The following is a 19,542-nucleotide window of genomic DNA, read 5'->3' as shown; positions in this document are numbered from 1 at the left end:
CACAGGGATTGTTTTCGTTAATGCGTTACTTTTGTGATACATGCGACCAGTTTTCACAATTAATAAAGAATTCAGTTTATATAGAAATTTAAAGTGCGATGAAATAAAATGTGTTGATAAAATAAATTGCTTTGAAAATAAAATCCTAACCTAATATGATACAAGATACAAGATACATGATACATGATACTGAGTTTGAGACTGACTGTGAAGTTATACAAAGGATCATGGTATGCGATGGTAAGTCTTTATCGATGAATCAAAAATAGAAGGAATAAATAGTAAAATCATCGCAAGTTTGTTAATTGTGTTAAAGATGCAACTAAGGTTCCACTTTCTCTTGGCATACACCTCTTAGTGATTGGCCGCGTTCCCATATCTCTATGGTGAAACAGGGATGAACATATGAACGCAAGGTTGCTTCCATCTCTGGAAGTACTTCTCGTTATAGTTAACACATTCTTCCAACCTTCTCTCGATAGGTGGAATAACATCTTCACTTCTCCTCTCACAGATGAAGATGCCATTGAGCATGCTTTGACTAAGCATAATTATTTCCTTAACACAAACTAATTTACTTGCTTAATTCTTGCTATTTACCCAGGGAATTAGTAAAACATCATGGTGAAAATGGATTATGGATGAACGGAAATAGACAGAGAGATGACAATGGAAATGATCATAACATTTAATACTAAGATTAAGCATTCGATACATGGTTTGAATGAAAGATTAAGAAGATGAATAAAGATGATGAAAAAGAGATTGGAAACAAATACAGAAAAGTGTCAACATCTTGACACGGATCCTAGGCGGAGGTTTTGCTTGCCAGCGTGTTGTAGAAATGGAGAGGAGAGCTTCCTTCTCAGGCTTGCTTTTCTGGTAGAAATGATCTTCGTATAGAGCTTCAATGGCAGGGATTGGAAGGATTCTTTGCCCGGAGACTCACCTCTTGGCCTTGTCTCGTAATTATCCCAGATCTACTCTGGAAATCGCTTCAGACTAGTCTCTCTCTCAGATCAGTATATACACGTTTCTAAGTATTCAAGTATATCTCTTAGTGAATTTGCAAAAGCTATTTATAGGTGAAGCTTGGCTCTTTGACTTTGTGGTCCCCACTTTATGGTTATGGTACTTCCTGAAATGGTTGAGTGAATATTCCTTCTATTACGTAATCAACCTGTCAGAAATGCACAACTAAAAGCTGTACAAGCGTCAGAATCTTCTGAAAATGCGTTGCTCTTTACATCTTCGATCTATCGCCATATGCGGTGTTATTTTTTTATTACCGCATGCGATTGAATTTGCGTTGATCGCTAAGCTCTTGATCGATTGTCACATGCACCGTTATTGCGTTGATCATCTCATCATTCCTGAATGATTTGTGCAATGCAATGTAGATGCGTTGTTTATTTTATCTTTAAGCCATTAACGCATGCGGTGACTGATTTCCTGCAAAACAGAAATTAAAACATTCTATTCTACCATCGCAATGGTGTTAGTGGGTGTATTGACGACATTTTATAATTCTCGCATTTCTTACCCAATTTCTATACTATCGACGCAACTTTTCTTTCTTTTTACCGCAATATCTAAATAAAACAGTATAAATGACTTGTATTTCTACAAGTTATCACACCCCCAAATTTAGATATATGCTTGTCCTCAAGCATATCTTCTTCTAAGGCAATAATGTTCAGTTCTTATCCTAAATTTTGCGTCGATTGGTTTCTCTGAATGCTCCACCTAGGCAACATTACTTAACAATGTAATTTCTTTCTATCCTTGATAATTCATAACAAAGCCCTACTTTATTCTTCTATACAACAAATCTCTACTAAAAAATTCCCTTCTAGTTTTAAAAAGAATGTTTACGTCTTCTTGCAAAAAAAAACTTGGTGCGTCTTGAATGCGGTGGTCGGGTTGCGTTATTTTATTAGAGACTATTGATCATGGTTACACCCTTCATTTTGGCTTGTTCCCACGAGTGTCATGCGAACATCCAACTACGGTTTTGTGTCAATTTCTACTTCAACTCTTGATTTTCAACTAAGTTAACTTTTTGCTAGTCAAAGGAGTTGTCTCTTATATTCTTTTTATTTTTTTCTCGGCATTTTTTTCTTTTTTCATATTGCGTCATTTTTGGAAACCCACCTTCGTTTTGGCTTGCTCCCATGGGTGTCATGCAAACATCCAACTACAAGCAGGTTCCTTTCACGACTTAACTCTTATCAGGTTAGGATTGCTTTGGAATTTCCCTTGTGCTGACATTGGAGTTTCATATGAAATTTTTTTTTTCGATAATAAACGCATTTTTCTAATGACCGCATTCACTTGGTCGCATCTGCTCAGACCTTTCTCACCCCCAAATTTAGAGTTGCACAAGGTCCTCATTGCGTTATTTTGGACAGAATAGACAACACACTTAGTCAAAATTTTGAAAAGAAGGTTTGAGCAGAATTTTGAAGGATAAAAGGTAAAGCAGTGCTATTGCTACGAATTATCTAAGTGTTAGTCAGAAAATACAAAGTGTGGGAAATGTTTCTAAGTGTCTGCATATAATTCATCATGGCAGCACAATTAATAACATAAAAGAAAAGACAAAGAACATCACAATAATTGACAAAAGATGATAAATAAGAGGCTAACGCATACAGAAAGAATTGTTACTCAGTTATATTGAAAATTAACCAAGTATATAAAGAATTACAAATAACGCAATACAAAATTTTAAGCATGTGCAAAAAATCAAGTAATTAGCTTCTATACATAGAAAAATAATGAATGAAATAAAAATAAAAGAATGACCGCAATAAAAAAAAATTGTAGAGTTATTGAGGAGGAGGTTCAGATGGAGGGTTTTGATGAGGTACTCGAGGAGCTTCTTCGAAATGCAGATGTTGTTGAAGATGCGGAGGCACCATAAGACCATGTAGATATGTCGTCAAAAAGTTGAAATATTCATGGTTGCGCTCCACTACTTGCCTTTGGTTCAGGTGTATCATATAAATATTGCGTTGAATATTAATCAATACCTGCCTTGTCATAGCAACACTGCGTTGTAACTCTTCTTGTCGCTCGTTTACCTCATTTATTCGCTAGCAGAAATAATCATGTTGATGAGAAAGAAGAGAACACATATTAGCAAGTTCAGCAGCTAAGGTGGCAATGGTGGACTGCGCCTGTAATGTTTCACCATCAATGTTTTGGGGTTTGGCAGAAGTGCCTTCACCCAAATCATGTGGTTCATCAACATGCGGCAGTGGAGGGGAAAATTACGGTGAAGATAAAGGGGAGGATGGAGCTACTGGATATGCGTTGGGTGAAGTAGGAGCAAGGAGAAGGTTGGTGAAATGTTCGGGGAGTGGGGAGAGGGGTTCTGTGGTAGGGCTTGGAGGGCGAATGTTCAAAGGCAAAAGGTCCAAAAGTTCTTGATCTTGCGGTGATGGCTCTTGGACTTTTTCCTTTCCTTTGTCAACCTTGCGCTATTTCTTGGGTTTCGGCTGCTGCGACGCATTTAAATCGATCATGGGCCTTTTAGGTGGGAGTTCGGGGCAATGTAGGGAACCTTTGAGAAGCATTCTTAAAATCTTGACGTTGGTGAGGCCATGTACTTCCAACATTGGTTCCTCTTCAATACCCACACCTACTGAGAGGCATAAGCTTGAGATTGTCCAAGGAAAGAAATATCGGCCTCTTATATGCCCCACAAAACCTCGAATCTGTCTTGCGATCAACTGGCCCACGTCTATTGGAATGTCGCATGCGATGCAGTATGCGGCCATGACTCTATCCCTCGAAATTGTTTTGTCATGTGAAGTTGGGATGAGTCGCCGTTTCACCAAATATACCCAAAGTCGAGCTTCTAGAAGCAGTGTCTTGGACACAAGGGTTCTGATGCCTTTTAAGGAGACCGACCACTGAGTGCCCAGTTGCGTTAATATCTTCGGTGCATCTTCCATCTGTTCTTCTATGGGATCATCAATAATTTTATTACCCGACGCATTCGGGATGTTCTTCATTAGATATAATTCATTAATGTTCTTTTCACTAAAAGACACCACTTCCCCTTTCATGGTCATTGCATCTTTGGTGCCATGGAGCTGTCCATTACAGAAGTCTCGCACTACCGTTGGGATGGCGATGGATGGACACTGGCAAAATGATCCCATCCATGTTCCAGTACAACACTTGTGATCAAGTTCGGTAGTGGTGTTGGCGCAGGGAAGAATCTCATCTCCATCATCATATCATCATTCTCTTTCTTCTTTGATGGTCGTCCCTTAGCCAACGCAAGCTCACTGCTTTTCGCTATTTCTTTACCCTTTTCTTTTGTCAACGTAAGGTGGGATCTTTGTTTTTTTTTTCCTTTCCCTTTCCTTGCATTCCCACTCCGCAATTTCTTTGCCTTTCTTTTCTCGAATGCGCTGAACATTTGCTCGGTGCCTCTTCTCCTTCTCAACCTTCTTCTTCTTTTCGTCCTTCTTTTCTTCTCTGATTTCTTTTTCAAATTCTCTTTCAAATTGCTCTGAGGTCAACAAAATGTGTTGTTCTTCCTCGAGCCTTATTCTTTCCTCTTCTGATGATATTGCGTTGTTACGGCGCACCTCCTCATCTTCTAATTTTCTTCTTCAACTTCCTTCTGCGATGATTCGTTGTGCTCGCAACATCTTCTCTTGCTTTTCTTCCTCCTCTCTTCTTCTCCTCTCCTTTGGATCAATTGTTGACCCTTGCCGCGCATTCTCTTTGCGATGCCGTAGAAGGGGGGTAGTGTCTGAATCTTCACCATCATCAGCCACAATTGTTTTTACTTGCGTTATTTCCTCCTCAGGTTGCGCTGATTCTTGCAGTTGCGCTGACTCCCACTTATGCACCCTTGTGGAGGTAGATTTTCTGTCAATTTTTGGGCTCTCAGCCCTCTTTCTCCTCTCTTTCTCCTTCTTCAAGCACTTCTCCTCTCGCCTTCTTTCCCTCTTCTCACTCATTCTTCTTTCTTTCTTCTTGTTTGGATGGGCTTCCTCTTCTCCTTCAGCCCTCTTCTCTTTGATCTTTTTCTTCTTCTCCTCAGCCATTTCAGGCTGCTTCTCCACCACCGCTTCCTCCAAAGAAACCTTGATGGGTCCCTCATAGGATTCTACTTGAACAGTTTCCTTAGGATCCGAAACGGCCAGGGCGCTTCTTCTCAAAGCTTCCTCCATCTCCTCTTCCGAAGGTAGTGGCTGATTAACAACCCCCGCTTCAGGCAGCCCTCCTTCCTTCTCCATGTTACTTATAATACTCCCGAACATTTCTCTGTCGTCTCTTCTTTTTCTCTCGTTTTCAGAAGACGGTGTTGGGAGTGGGGCACTCTTCGTGCTCAGCCCCTCTCTAATGCGGAGTGGTCTGACTGCTAAAGGTTTTCGCCAAAGTTTTCCAACGACTCGAGGGATGGTTTATGGCTGGACTGTGAGATGGCGGTTTGCTGCAAGGATTGCCGCCTCTCTTGCAGTGATTTTGGCTTGCGAAGGTGATGAGGGTAAAGAAGATGGATGGGAAGACTGGTCGGCCATGGATGAACTGAGTAAGAAAGCTGGGAAACTCTTAGGGTTTTAGGAAGAAAGTAAGTCTAGGTATGCAGAGCTGCTAGGGTTTCTATTTGCAAAAGACTCAAATAGGCTCTCAAACGGAGGAAGTGGGAATTTATAGGTTGGGCCTTGATGGGCCCAACGCAAATTCTACGGTCAAAGCCTGCCGCTACGCTCCTCACATTTATGAATCAACAGAGAAGTACGTCCTTTCATCTGCGAAATCATCATTTCTTTGGAAGCCTAAACGATTGGACTACTCTATTTTCAAAAAGAATTTATCTTTGGTGTTTTATTTGGATGGGCGCAAGGTTAAGTATCAACGCAATGCTTCCATCAATGCAAATGCATCTTTGCAGAAGACAGGCAACAATGCATGTATCAGCACAACACTCCCCTTAACTCAAAGCATTTCTGGAGGATGGGCGCACGGTATTTCTACTGGCGCAACACTACCTTAACATAGTGCGTTTTCGCTAAGGACGGGCAAAAAATACATATGAGTGCAACACACCCCTCAGTGCAATGCATTTGGGCAGGATGAACGCAAAGTGTCTCTTTTTAGCATAAGATACACCCATCATCGCAATACATACCGGATGTTGATTTTATTATTATTTTTATATTATTATTATAAAAAAAAATTAATTTTTTTTTCATCAATGCAAGTCACTAGGACTTTGTGGTAATAATTCTCTTCCTATTAAACAATCATTCACCAAAATTTAAGAATAATGCATTTAATACAAAAAAGTAAGGAAATTAAAGAGAGCACGGAAGTTAACACAAATGAATTAAATGAGAGATAATTTCATAAACAATAAAAGAAAATCTAAGGAATCATTAAATAACAAGATTCACAAAGCAATAAAGAAGGTAATTAAGAAAGCATTTAACATAGAATTTAGAGATATGGACCGGAAGACAATTTCCCATGAAGAACACAATCCACACCTCCGTAGGCGGTCAAGCTTGCCTGCATAATGTCGTCAAGGACATTGCTCCTTCTCGTGAGATCCAGGGGCTTCGAAATTGCTTGGCAGCATTCCAGGTGTTCTATTGCGTAGTTCGGATGCCAACTGTGCAACTTGGATCTCCAAGTTTATTATTGAAGATGCCTGCGATTACATTACAGCATCGTTTTTCTCAATATATTGCTTGAGTAGGGACTCCAATGAATTTCCAGAGGTGTTTGAGGAGGATGGTTGGTGTTGCGGTTGTCTCTATTGACCTTGATTCTGATTTTGGTGAAAAGGTGGAGGGTTTCCTCGATTCCCAGAGTTGTTGTTCTGATGGTTGCTCGACCCACCTTGGTAATGATTTCCTCCCCAACCAAAGTTAGGGTGATTCCTCCAACCAGGATTATAAGTGTTGCTGTACGGATTATTCTAGATAGCACACACTTTCTGAGGGCTTGATGGGCACATTTCCACCGTATGACCCCCTCCACATTGGACGTAACTTATTGCGGCCACTTGTGTCGGCGCATTGGGTTGCGTTGATCCTTAGGAGAGGGCACCTTGATTAAGTGCCATCGATACTACTTCTAAATATGCATTGTTAATGATATGCTTGTAGTATGCAATAGAGTAATGTTTGTCACAAGTTTCCTTGCACTGAAACTAAGTATAATTCCAACGCAAGATTCTCAGAATAATCCGAGGTCGAACACAGGGATTGTTTTCGTTAATGCATTACTTTTGTGATACATGCGACCAGTTTTAACAATTAATAAAGAATTGAGTTTATATAGAAATTTAAAGTGCGATGAAATAAAATGCGTTGATAAAATAAATTGCGTTGAAAATAAAATCCTAACCTAATATGATACAAGATATATGATACATGATACTGAGTTCGAGACTGACTGTGAAGTTATACAAAGGATCATGGTATGCGATGGCAAGTCTTTATGGATGAATCAGAAATAGAAGGAATAAATAGTAAAAACATCGCAAGTTTGTTAATTGCGTTAAAGATGCAACTAAGGTTCCGCTTTCCCTTGGCGTACACCTCTCGGTGATCAACCGCGTTCCCATATCTCTATGGTGAAACAGCGATGAACATGATGAATGCAAGGTTGCTTCCATCTCTGGAAGTACTTCTCACTTTAGTTAACGCATTCTTCTAACCTTCTCTCGATAGGCGGAATAAAATCTTCACTTTTTCTCTCAAAAGTGAAGATGCCATCGAGCATGCTTCGACTAAACATAATTATTTCCTTAACACAAATTAATTTACTTGCTTAATCCTTGCTATTTACCCAGGGAATTAGGAAAACATCATGGAGAAAATGGATTTTGGATGAGCAGAAATAGACAAAGAGATGACAATGGAAATGATCATAACATTTAATACTAAGATTATGCGTTTGATACATGGTGTGAATGAAAGATTAAGAAGATGAATACAAATGATGAAAAAGAGATTAGAAACAAATACAGAAAAGTGTCAACGTCTTGACATTGATCCTGGGGTGGAGGTTTTACTTGCCGGCGTGTGGTAGAAATGGAGAGGAGAGTTTGCCTCTCAGGCTTGCTCTTCTGGTAGAAATGACCTTCTTACAGAGCTTCAATGGCGGGGATTGGAAGGATTCTTTGCCCGGAGACTCACCTCTTGGCCTTGTCTCGTAATTATCCCAGATCTACTCTGGAAATCGCTTCAGACTAGTCTCTCTCTCAGATCAGTATATACACGTTTCTATGTATTCAAGTATATCTCTTAGTGAATTTGCATAAGCTATTTATAGGTGAAGCTTGGCTCTTTGACTTCGTGGTCCCCACTTTATGGTTATGGTAGTTCTTGAAATGGTGGAGTGAATATTCCTTCTGTTACGCAATCAACCCGTCAGAAATGCATAACTGAAAGCTGTACATGCGTCAGAATCCTCCGTAAATGCGTTGCTCTTTACATCTTCGATCTATCGCCGCATGCGGTGTTATTTTTTATTACTGCATGCGGTTGAATTTGCGTTGATCACTAAGCTCTTGTTCGATTGTCGCATGTGCCGTCATTGCATTGATCATCTCAACATTCCTAAATGATGGGCGCAATGCGACGTAGATGCGTTGTTTATTTTATCATTGAGCCATTATCGCATGCGGTGACTGATTTCCTGCAAAATAGAAATTAAAACATTCTATTCTACCATCGCAATGGTGTTAGTGGTTGTATTGACGACATTTTATAATTCTCTCATTTTTTAGCCAATTTCTATACTATCGACGCAACTTTTCTTTTCTTTTTACTGCAATATCTAAATAAAACAGTATAAATAACTTGTATTTCTACAAGTTATCAGCTACTCATGCATATTAAGAGAGTGAACAGATGTAGAAATAGAACTTCCATTGTATATATATGAAGATGAAGTACAAATAACAATGCAAGTATAATAAAGAGCCTGGTAGCAATTTCTTGCTGCCAGGCGTTTACACTGATTCTACTCGTGCTTGAAATACAATCTCGCTCTCGCGAGAGTCGGCCCGCTCTCTACTCTTACGCCCCAAGGTTTTCTCTCGAGTTGCCCTGAGCGATCTCCGGCACCACCACTCATCTCTTATTTCGCCTTAAAGTGGAAAGTAAAACTATGGACAAAGGGATGAACTTAACGGTGAAGTGATCAACTCATTAACCCCTTCTCTGAAGAATGCACTTGGTATTTATAGAGCATCCATGGTGAAAGGCGACTTCTCTCTTCCGGTCGCACAGATGGGACAACCTTAATTCCTGACTGATGCGTCGGATGATTGTCACCGATAAAGCTGAATGTACTTTGTGACCGTTATCGGCTGTCAACTTAATTTGGATTTCACTGTCATCAGCTTTCTATCCCATTGCTCTTAATTATCCTTTCACCCGGATGCGCCCACCTTGTTGCGCTGACCAAGTTGCGATCCTTCTTGGGCTAATGTTTGCGAGCACGATCAATGCAAATCCTTGTGGTGAAGTTGTGCTCGACCAATGATTTCCTATGATCGCAATCTTACATTGCGTTAACGTATATTCTATACAAAAATACAAAGATCAACTGTTCTAATTCATTGGGTACATGCGACTGCAATATTAAGAAACGAATGCTTAATGGACACAAAGTAACATATTTCATCAACGCAATCCAACATAGTTTAAGAACTTAGTACTATGATAACGTGCATTTCTGCCCGTTATCATTTAGCTCTATTGTTTAGCTCGGTCTGTCGCGTATAGACTCTACACGATCGTTTACCTTGGGCCAACGATCGTCCAGTAAAGCTATGCGATCATTTAGTAAACACTGCACGGTCATTTAGCTCGTCCAGTCGTTGTTTAGTAAATCTATATTTACTTGACGACCACCGTGAGTTTCTTTTCACAAAGAGAAAACTCAAAAATCCTTTTCAAAATTTTGTAAAAACTTCTTTTCAAAATAGGAAACCAATTTTCTTTTAAATTCACAGTTACCATGATCCAATAACCACCCACTACTTTGGTTATTTAAAATAAAAAGTATTAATTATCCAATAATTACTATTATTATAAATATAAATGATAACCAACTTATCATACTATATTTATAACCTATAGTTTTAATNTGATAACCAACTTATCATACTATATTTATAACCTATAGTTTTAATATTTCATCTCATGAAACATATAAACCATAGTTCTTTTTCTATTTCATGGTACTTAATGTAAATCTCATTTACATCAATCCTCCACTAGATGTATCTTATACATCATACCGATTACATCATATATAATCAAAATACCTCTTGTCAATTTGAACATTTCAAATAAACACCAATAACTGATCCTCAACAAAATCCAAGCTACCAAGGGGACCTCATGGACCTGTAGATCCGAAGCTCCAACGGTACGTGAATAACTAACTAGACTCTTTAGTCACAGGATCCACCATCTGTTAACTGCCAGGCACACCACTAAAGACCGACAGCTGAACTGTCCTCACTACAGATATATTATGTGTCCATCTTAACCAATCAGCAGTGCGACAACCCTTCACAGATCGCTCGTAAGTACAGTTGGGCTAATAACTGTTATGCCCCTAGTTACCTCTATCTCCTTAAGTACCACTGATCCTTCTAATGAACATAAGTCATAGTCCTACTATGACTCAGTCTTCTCTTCCAAAGAGAAGCTGTGGCCACTATGTTCAAGCCTCAGAATCAGCCCTTAAGAGAGCAATCTCTCTACTTATCCCTACTTTGGAAAAAAGTGAATTCCATCTTGTGGATTGAGTTCCCAGCTCCCAGATCAGACAAGTCCCCAAAAAGGTAGGCATGTTGAGTTGGCAATCTAGTCACTCTCACTTATACTAATCGAAGGGCCGCCCTCAAAGGTAGGAGTTCACAAAACACTCAGGATTGAGGTCGTGTCATCTATGGTCATTTAGGTGAGATTCAAGTCTCTAGTATCAAGGCGTTATATATAGAGTCTAGTCATCTTGTGGTCTAGGTCTTATACAAACTCTTTGTATAGGACACCCTCACTCCACGTCTCCACATGATTGGTCAGGATCAACCATCTATAGTAGTTTAAACACTTGCAAACCTCTACAAAGCGGGTCGTATCCATAGTGTCACCAGGATCAGGTATCCCACCTTAATCCTTATACTACAAACTGATTTAGGTTATCACTTAAGGCATGATCCACTTATATATCACATATACATGCTTAAGTTCATATAAGATAACCAAGGGGCTTTGTTTATTGGATATGAGCAAATGCCAGAATTAAATAACACTTATTTTATTCATTGAACAATGTGTATCTTTACAAAACAACGAGACTCTTGGAGAATTAGGACACCAATCCCAACAGCAAACGTCACCGGTGGGGTGATCAGATGCCCCTTCACTGGGATGAGACACTCTCAACCATTAGGCAGAAATAACTCTTGTAACTGCATCTAACAGTCACCATTCGTTTGGTCCAGAACTATTAACCCCTAACAATTCCTCGTAAGTGCAACCCCTCATTTTCAGCCTTAGAGTCCCAGCCTAATGCACCCACTATAGGGAAAAAGAAGATTAGGAAAAGAGACTAAAGCGACCTTATCCTATACAGGAGATCAGATAAAGAATCGTGCAAAAATTCCATTCTACAGGAGGACACTCCCAGGGTGCCTCGAGGTGATGCACAGAAACGTTATCCAACTAACAAGAGAGACCATGGCATATGTTGTCGCACGTCCCGCTCCCACTTACTATGAACATTCTCTCTGTCCACCTTGATATTGACCTACCTAAACACCATCCTTTAGGGGACACTCCCAGGGTGCCATGAGGCCAAGGAAAGATCTCACAGTGTGAACATAAAAAGAGAAATGTGAAGAGGTTTAAATGATGTATCATATACCCAAGTACCTCCCACTGAATGATCTACCTAGGGGTTCATTAACTTAGACCATCCGGCTACTGATTTTATCTAAGTTTGTCTAATTTGCTAAAAAACAAATCTTGTCTTTGAAATTAAACAAGTTCAAATAGTCACAATAAACTCTTTAACAAACTATCCTCAAATTTGCATGCATGCAACAAATCTATCTAATTCACCTTTCTAGGTAGGTTCCCATGCAAGGGTGTTCCGCTTCCATTAGCTTAAATACCCTAGCCTACACCGAACTCTCCTAAGACAAAAGGTCCCTTATAAATAGATTTGCTACACTTTTAATCTTTTATTAGTCAATTTAATCCTATTAAACTGATTAAAAGATTAAACCTTAGGTTACTAATCTCATTAGAACCGTGATCTTAGGTCTATCTCCACCAAGTTTTAAAACACTTTTAAAACCATGATTCAAGCCTAAGTTCGCATGCATGTCTTTCTTATAGATTTTAGTTCTAATTTCCTTATAACTCTTATAAAAGAAACAACTAAAACCCATCCATATTGCCATGCACAACTAGGTAATTATAACACTTATAAATTTAACCTATGTGTCATGCTTCATGCGATGTCCATTCATTACTATATATAACTTTTATATACTTGTAATGAACCAAGCAAACATGCTTCCATACACCTTTATACTATAACACCTATAATATAAAGATGATGCATGTCTATGCTTAATGCATGCATAAATATAACTCTTATATTATATGATGCATGAGCATGCTCTTATGTAATTTAAATCATGCAAACTATATCATAACTCTTATAATATAGAAATGATGCATGACTAATGCATAACCTAAGGTGGGATTTCAACAATATGGCATACCATATGACATATAATCAAACATACATCCTATGTACATTCACAAAATATAATGGACCGGGATGAATAACCTCAAAAACTGGAAATAAAATTCTATCTATTACATTTCTCCATCGAGCAAACTGGTTCACAGGCAAACCGAGTCTTGAACAGCTCAGGCAAAGCCTCCCTGATCATTTAACAAACTAGCCAGGTATCCACGATCGTTAGCTATGATCGAGTACCATTTACAATGCGATGAAGCATGAGGCACTTGATCATTTAGCGCACCAAACACAAATCCGCAAGTCTAAACGACAGTTTAGACAACGACGTTGTTGTGAAGCACGATCATCCAGATGATCATATAACAAGGGATATTAAAAATTTACTCCACAATCGTGTAGTCAGGAACTAAGCGATGAAGCTTGCTAAACTACACGATCATCTAGTGCGCGTGCATCTACATGCTGTCGAGTATCTGGTACTCAATGATTGCTTACCCCATCGTTTACACGACCCGACCAACGTTTGGTCGTCTTCATCCTCGAAGTATAGCAACTCCTTGCCTTGAAGCCTCATCACGAGCGACTCAATGAGACTCAAACACTTTGAATTTACAGACTTGATAACAAGTTAAAATGCCCAAAAACATAGGGGCTCTTACATTTAACTTTGAATGTAAAAGAATTAAATAACCAGAGGCATCATCTCATAAAACTCCATTAATCCACATCCACAAAACTATTTAACAATTAAACAGAGTGCAGACATGCTTTACCCACGAGAAAGTAAATGCTATTCTATACAACAATGGATTTGAAATACCAGAACCTGGCTCTAATACCAACTTTAGGAACTCTTATCAAAGAGTACCTATAAGTGGAAGCAAGATTGTTCCAAAATCATTGTGACAGAAATATTGCATTCACAAATAAACAGACAAGTTATGCATTTAACAACAAATTACGGAATGCTTCTAAAAATTAAATAAAAAAGGAACAAGAGACATACCTCTTGAAGAACTTTTCTTCCCTTGAACTCTCGCTCTCGTCAAGAACGACAACTTACGCAGTCGCAGTGATCGCCAAGTCTATCGTCTACCAAATCACACTATCGTTCACCACCAAACAGGCAGCAAGAAGGACACAAAAACTCAGTAACCTCGATATTCTTAGAGTGAGAATCTAGAAGGTGTGGGCTCTGTTGAATTTGGTAGATGGGAGAAGGAAACTACGATCGTTTACCACGACCAAACAAGTGGGAGAGATATGGAGTCTATCGTATAGACGAGTGTTTGACCATTTAGTAAAAGGTGCACGATCATTTAGTAAAACGAGGATCATTGTTTAGATGATCGTTTAGGTAAATCGCTTGGGTGCGATATCACTTAGAAAATACTATACGATCGTTTAGGAAAAACGCACGTGTACACGATCGTTTAGGACAACTTGAACTATCATGTATGCTCTCGTTTACTAGATGATGAGCAGTGTACTAATCGTGAAGTGATTATCCATTCTCTTTGCAAAATGAAAACTATTTTCATTTTATCCTTTAGTTACGAAAACTAAATGCAATATCCCACTATCTCATACGGTTATGGAGAAAAAACCACCATCAATTATCTTATAATTGTTAATTATCAATAAATATAATCATATTATATTTATAATCTATAGTTTATATCACATCATATGTAACATATAAACCATAGTCCTTTTCTCCTCCACTAGATATAAATCATGTTTATATTATTTTCCTCCAATTAATGTATCTCATACATCATGTCAACTATATCACATATAATTGACCCCTTTAATTATATCATACATAATCAAACTCCCTCTTGTCAATTTGAACACTTCAAACTGACCCAAAAACTGAATCTCAACTTGAATCCATTGAGCTACTAAGGGGACCTTATGGACCTGTGGCTCGAAGTTCCAATGGTATGTAAATAACTTATTAAACTCTTTAGCCACAAGATTCACCATCTGTTAACTGCCAGGCATTCCATTAAAGACCAACAGCTGCACGCTTCTCACTACAGACATATTTATGTGTCCATCGGATATAACCAATCAACAGTACGATAACCCTTCACAGATGCTCGTAAGTACAACTGGACCAATTTACCGTTTTGCCCCTATAGTTACATCTAACTCCTTAAGTACCACTGATCCCACTAATGAACAATACTGTTGGGATTTCCTTAAGTACCATTGATCCCCCAAATTTAAACAATGCTTGTCCTCAAGCATAAACTAAAGATTTCCTTTGGAAAGTGACCGCAATCTCTTTTCCTAGATTTCTCAAGGATACTTCATTCAAATCCTATACACAAAAATTTCCTTAATTCTTATTCATGTCTCTTCTTAAAATATTTCGAAGACCTAGGGATTGCAAGCTTAACATTCAAAAAGACTTTACTAGATTCCATGACATCGCATGATTTATTTCAAAAAAAACTTTTTCACTAGGATGTTAAATGATTTTTATCCTTGCATATTTTTTACATTATTATTTTTCTCTGGCCTTGCGTTGATCTAAGTGCCTCACCTTCGTTTTGGCTTGCCCCCACGTGTGTCATGAGGACATCCAACTACGAGCAAGGTACTCTTTCTCAAACTAAACTCATACCTACTAGGCAGTGGAGTTGCGGTCATTTATTTATGCATTGATCCTGGCGACTTACTTTCGATTTAGCTTGCCCCCACGTGTGTCATGCGGACATCTAACTACAAGTAAGTGCCCTTCACAACTTAACTCTTATCAACATGGGTTTCCCCATTGCATTGATAGTGGAGTTGTTATTCTCAAAATTTTCCTTTCTTCTTCTTCTTCTTCTTTTTTTAAAGAGCTAAAAATAGCAAGGTCGAAAATAAATACCTCACCCTCAAATTTAAAATGCAGAAATGTCCTCATTGCCAATAGATTAAAAGAAGTCATGCGATGTTCTTAGGAAGCTACATAAAGAGTCAGTTTGAAAGAAAGCTAGCAGACCATTAACTTCTAGAAATATTTCATCAGGTGATTGTTCTAAAATTAAGTTGACTCTAGTATACGAAAAAGTAGAAGCATGTGTTTCATCATTGAAATCATAATTGGTAAAGAGAAAGCATGCGATGACTTACTAAATTTATCGATGTTAAATGATTGTGGTAACCAAAGAGGATGCGGTGATAAAATGTTCGAAATTAAAATACAATGCGATAGTGCAGAATTTGGAATAAAGTCAAGGAAGAATACAACCCCCAAATTTGCGTCGTCGCTCGCATTGTTTGTTGATGCATCCTACTTTGCGGTGATCTACCTCCTTTAGATTGCAGTGACGGAATAAAGTAGCTGCATCTTCATGTAGCGCCTCTCCAATTGTGTACCTTGATCGTTTGCAAAGAAAACATTGAGAAGGTCAAATAATAATAAAAAGAAGTTAACAAAATTTTCTCACTTTTTTTTCTTTTATAAAATAAAGTAAAATTCAGATAGATAAATGATAATTGAAACATCGTAGTAATGAGAGTTCATGAATCATAAGTAAGCAAAAGGATACTTCAGAAGACTTGCGCCTCAGATGATGTTGCATTCCAGCGCAGGGGCCACTCCATTTTCCTTTATTGCGGGTTTATCAGCTCTACAGAGCTGTTTTCTCGCTGAAAATCACCCCCGAAATATGCCTTGACTCGTTGCCCATTAACCTTAAATGTACGAGTCCCATCCCCAGTAATTAGCTCCACCACACCATGCTGGAATATTTCTTTAATTATAAAGGGTGCGGACCAGCACGATTTTAACTTGCCAAGAAAGAGTTGTAGCCGTGAATTGAAGAGTAAGACCTTTTGTCCAACATGGAGATTTTTATGCATAGCCGGTTGTCATACCAATGTTTTGCTCGTTCTTTGTATATTTTGGCATTTTCATAAGCTTGCATTCTTCACTCATCTAGCTCGACCAGTTGTAGCTTTCTTGCTTCCCCTGCTGCTTTTAAATCGAAGTTAAGCTTCTTCACTGTCCATAGCGCTTTGTGCTCCAGCACCAATGGCAAATGACATGCTTTACCAAATACCAACGCATACGGAGACATACCTATCGGTGTTTTATAGGTAGTCCGGTATGCCCACAATGCATCGTCCAACTTTGTTACCCAATCTTTTCGTGAAGGCTTTACCACCTTCTCCAAAATCAACTTAATTTCTCGGTTGGACACTTCAGCCTGACCATTCATCTATGGATGGTATGCGGTGGCCACTTTGTGGAGGATATTATATTTTACCAACAAATTTTTGACAGAGTAATTGACAAAGTGGGAGCCTTTGTCACTTATTATGGCACATGGAGTGCTAAAACGCGTGAAAATATTTTTCTTCAGGAATTTAGAAACTACTGCCACATCACTTGCAGTGCATGCTATTGCTTCTACCCACTCGGACACATAGTTGACGACTAATAGAATATACTTGTGACCATTCAAAGGTGGGAATGGTCCCATGAAATCAATGCCCTAGACGTCAAACAAATTCAGTTCTAGAATGATGTTCATGGGCATCGCATGTTTCCATGAAATGTTACTCGTGTGTTGACACCGGTCACACTTCATCACGTAGTCTCTGGCATCCTTAAATAATGTTGGCCAAAAGTACCCACTTTTAAGACTTTTGCTGCAGTGCACTGCCCTCCAAATTGTCCACCATATGGTGAATCATGACATTACAATAAGATGCATTGATGAGCAGCATCCGGTACACATAGTCGTATAATCTGGTCTGACCCACTCTTATATAGATTCGGTTCATCCCAATAATAATATTTGCATTCATGTTTGAGCCTCTTCTTTTGGTGGTCGATATACTCTTTAGGAAATTGCTCGCAAACCAGATAGTTGACTATGTCAGCTTACCATGGAAATTCTTCAATATGAAATAGTTGCTTGTCTGGAAACACCACACTCACCTCTGACTTATTGTGGTCAACCTCAGGATTTTCCAATCTGGTCAAATGATCCGCAACTTGGTTCACCGTCCCCTTACAGTCAATTATTTTCATATCAAATTCTTGGAGGAGAAGAACCTATCTAATCAGCCTCGGCTTCGCGTCCTTCTTTGTCATCAGATATTTTATTGCCGAGTGGTAAGTATGGATGAGTACTTTTGTTCCAAGCAGATATGCTCTGAATTTCTCTAACGCAAATATTACCACAAGTAGCTCTTTATCTGTGGTGGTGTGATGCTTAATTTTATGAAGTAGAAATGTGGGTGATATGCGTTGATGAAATTGCATTGTGCACTCAAGTTTCCTCGGCAGAATCCAAGTGTAAATTCCACTGAGTTTTCTGGTAAGTCTTGGGTCGAACTCAGGGACTTGTGAAAACAGATTGCGTTGGTAATTTTTATGAACACTTTTCGGTAACCAAATAAATAAATTGTTGGTTTGTTGTTGATTGTGTTAATGAGAAAAATAACAAATGCGGCAGAGTTTGGAAAGAGTTGGTAAATGGAAGATGTGATGAGTATGCAGTGAACAAGTTGAGAAGGGTTTCGGCTAACACTTCCTAGAATTCATTCATGCTTTACGATCATGCAACATGCATACAATAGTAAACCATCTCTCGATACAAATGCTATGGCTTCTAGTGCTAGAACGCATGCGATATATGCAATAAGTCTATAGGACCTACACATATGCCTCTATTCTTATTTATGTGATGACAGAATAACACACACATAAATAAGGCAACCACATAATATCATTCCCATCTCTAGGATGCATGCAATGCAGGTTGACAAACAGAGCTTATTTCTAAGTCCCTATCTCTTGTTTATGTAGTTCTAATCTTGCTCTCTCGAGTTCAGATTCTAACCTAGCTCTCTCAAGTCATTAGTTCTTTCTTTAGACTCTCTCTCGAGTAGCTCTAAAGGGTATTTTGCATAGCATAAAACAAGAAAATCACAAGCAATGAACTTCCTAGGTCATGTTAGCTTAGTTCTTCTCAACCTATTCGACTAGTTTAGCTACTCATGCATGCTAAAAGAGTGAACAGATGTAGAAATAGAACATCTATTGTATAAATATGAAGATGAAGTACAAAATAACAATGCAAGTATAGAATAAAGGGCCTGGGAGCAATCTCTTGTTGCCCAGGCTTGTACACTATTTTTCTACTCGTGTTCAAAAGATAATCTCGCTCTCGCGAGAATCGGCCCGCTCTCTACTTCTTCACTTCCAAGGTTCTCTCTCGAGTTTCCTTGAACGATCTTTGACGTCACCAATCTTCTCTTGCTCCGCCTTAAAATGAAAAGGAAAACTATGGACAAAGGCGTGCGATCCGAACGTATGAATTTTTTCGAACCCCTTTTCTGAAGGCTGCCCTTAGTATTTATAGAACATCCATGGTGAAAGGCGGCTTCTCTCTCATGATTGTACAGATGGGACGTCTTTAATTTCTGACTGATGCATCGAATATTTGTCACCAAAAAGCTAAATGTACTTGTGATCGTTATCGGCTGTCAACTTAATTTGGATTCGACTGTCATCAGCTTTCTGTCCCATCACGATTAATTAGCCTTTCACTCAGATGTGCCCACCATGTTGCGTTGACCAGGCTACAATAATCCTTCTCGAGCAAATGTTTGCGAGCACAATCATTGCAAAGTCCTACGATGAAGTTGCGCTCGATCGATGATTTCCTTATGATCGCAATTTTTGCCTTGCGTCAACGCATATTCTGCACAAAAATACAAAAATCAACTGTTCTAATGCAATGAATGCAT

The 19,542-nt window shown here is 38.8% G+C and overlaps 1 protein-coding gene across 1 annotated transcript; it reads right to left on the bottom strand.

Annotated features, from left to right (window-relative positions):
• Positions 1-4,631: 4,631 nt before the first annotated feature.
• LOC120077195 (histone-lysine N-methyltransferase, H3 lysine-79 specific-like) lies at positions 4,632-5,264 on the bottom strand. The gene has a single exon (XM_039031098.1). It carries the CDS (start codon positions 5,262-5,264, stop codon positions 4,632-4,634), a length of 633 nt encoding a protein of 210 aa, XP_038887026.1.
• Between the last annotated feature and the right edge of the window lie 14,278 nt (positions 5,265-19,542).

This window comes from Benincasa hispida, chromosome 5 (genome assembly GCF_009727055.1).
Source record: "Benincasa hispida cultivar B227 chromosome 5, ASM972705v1, whole genome shotgun sequence".
Lineage (NCBI taxonomy): Eukaryota > Viridiplantae > Streptophyta > Magnoliopsida > Cucurbitales > Cucurbitaceae > Benincasa > Benincasa hispida.
Note: the sequence above shows the minus strand (reverse complement) of the source record. Positions and strands in the feature narration are given on the sequence as shown.

Coding starts and splice junctions, on each gene's coding strand:
- LOC120077195 (XM_039031098.1), bottom strand. CDS start 5,264: ATGGAGAAGGAAGGAGGGCTGCCTGAAGCGGGGGTTGTTAATCAGCCA.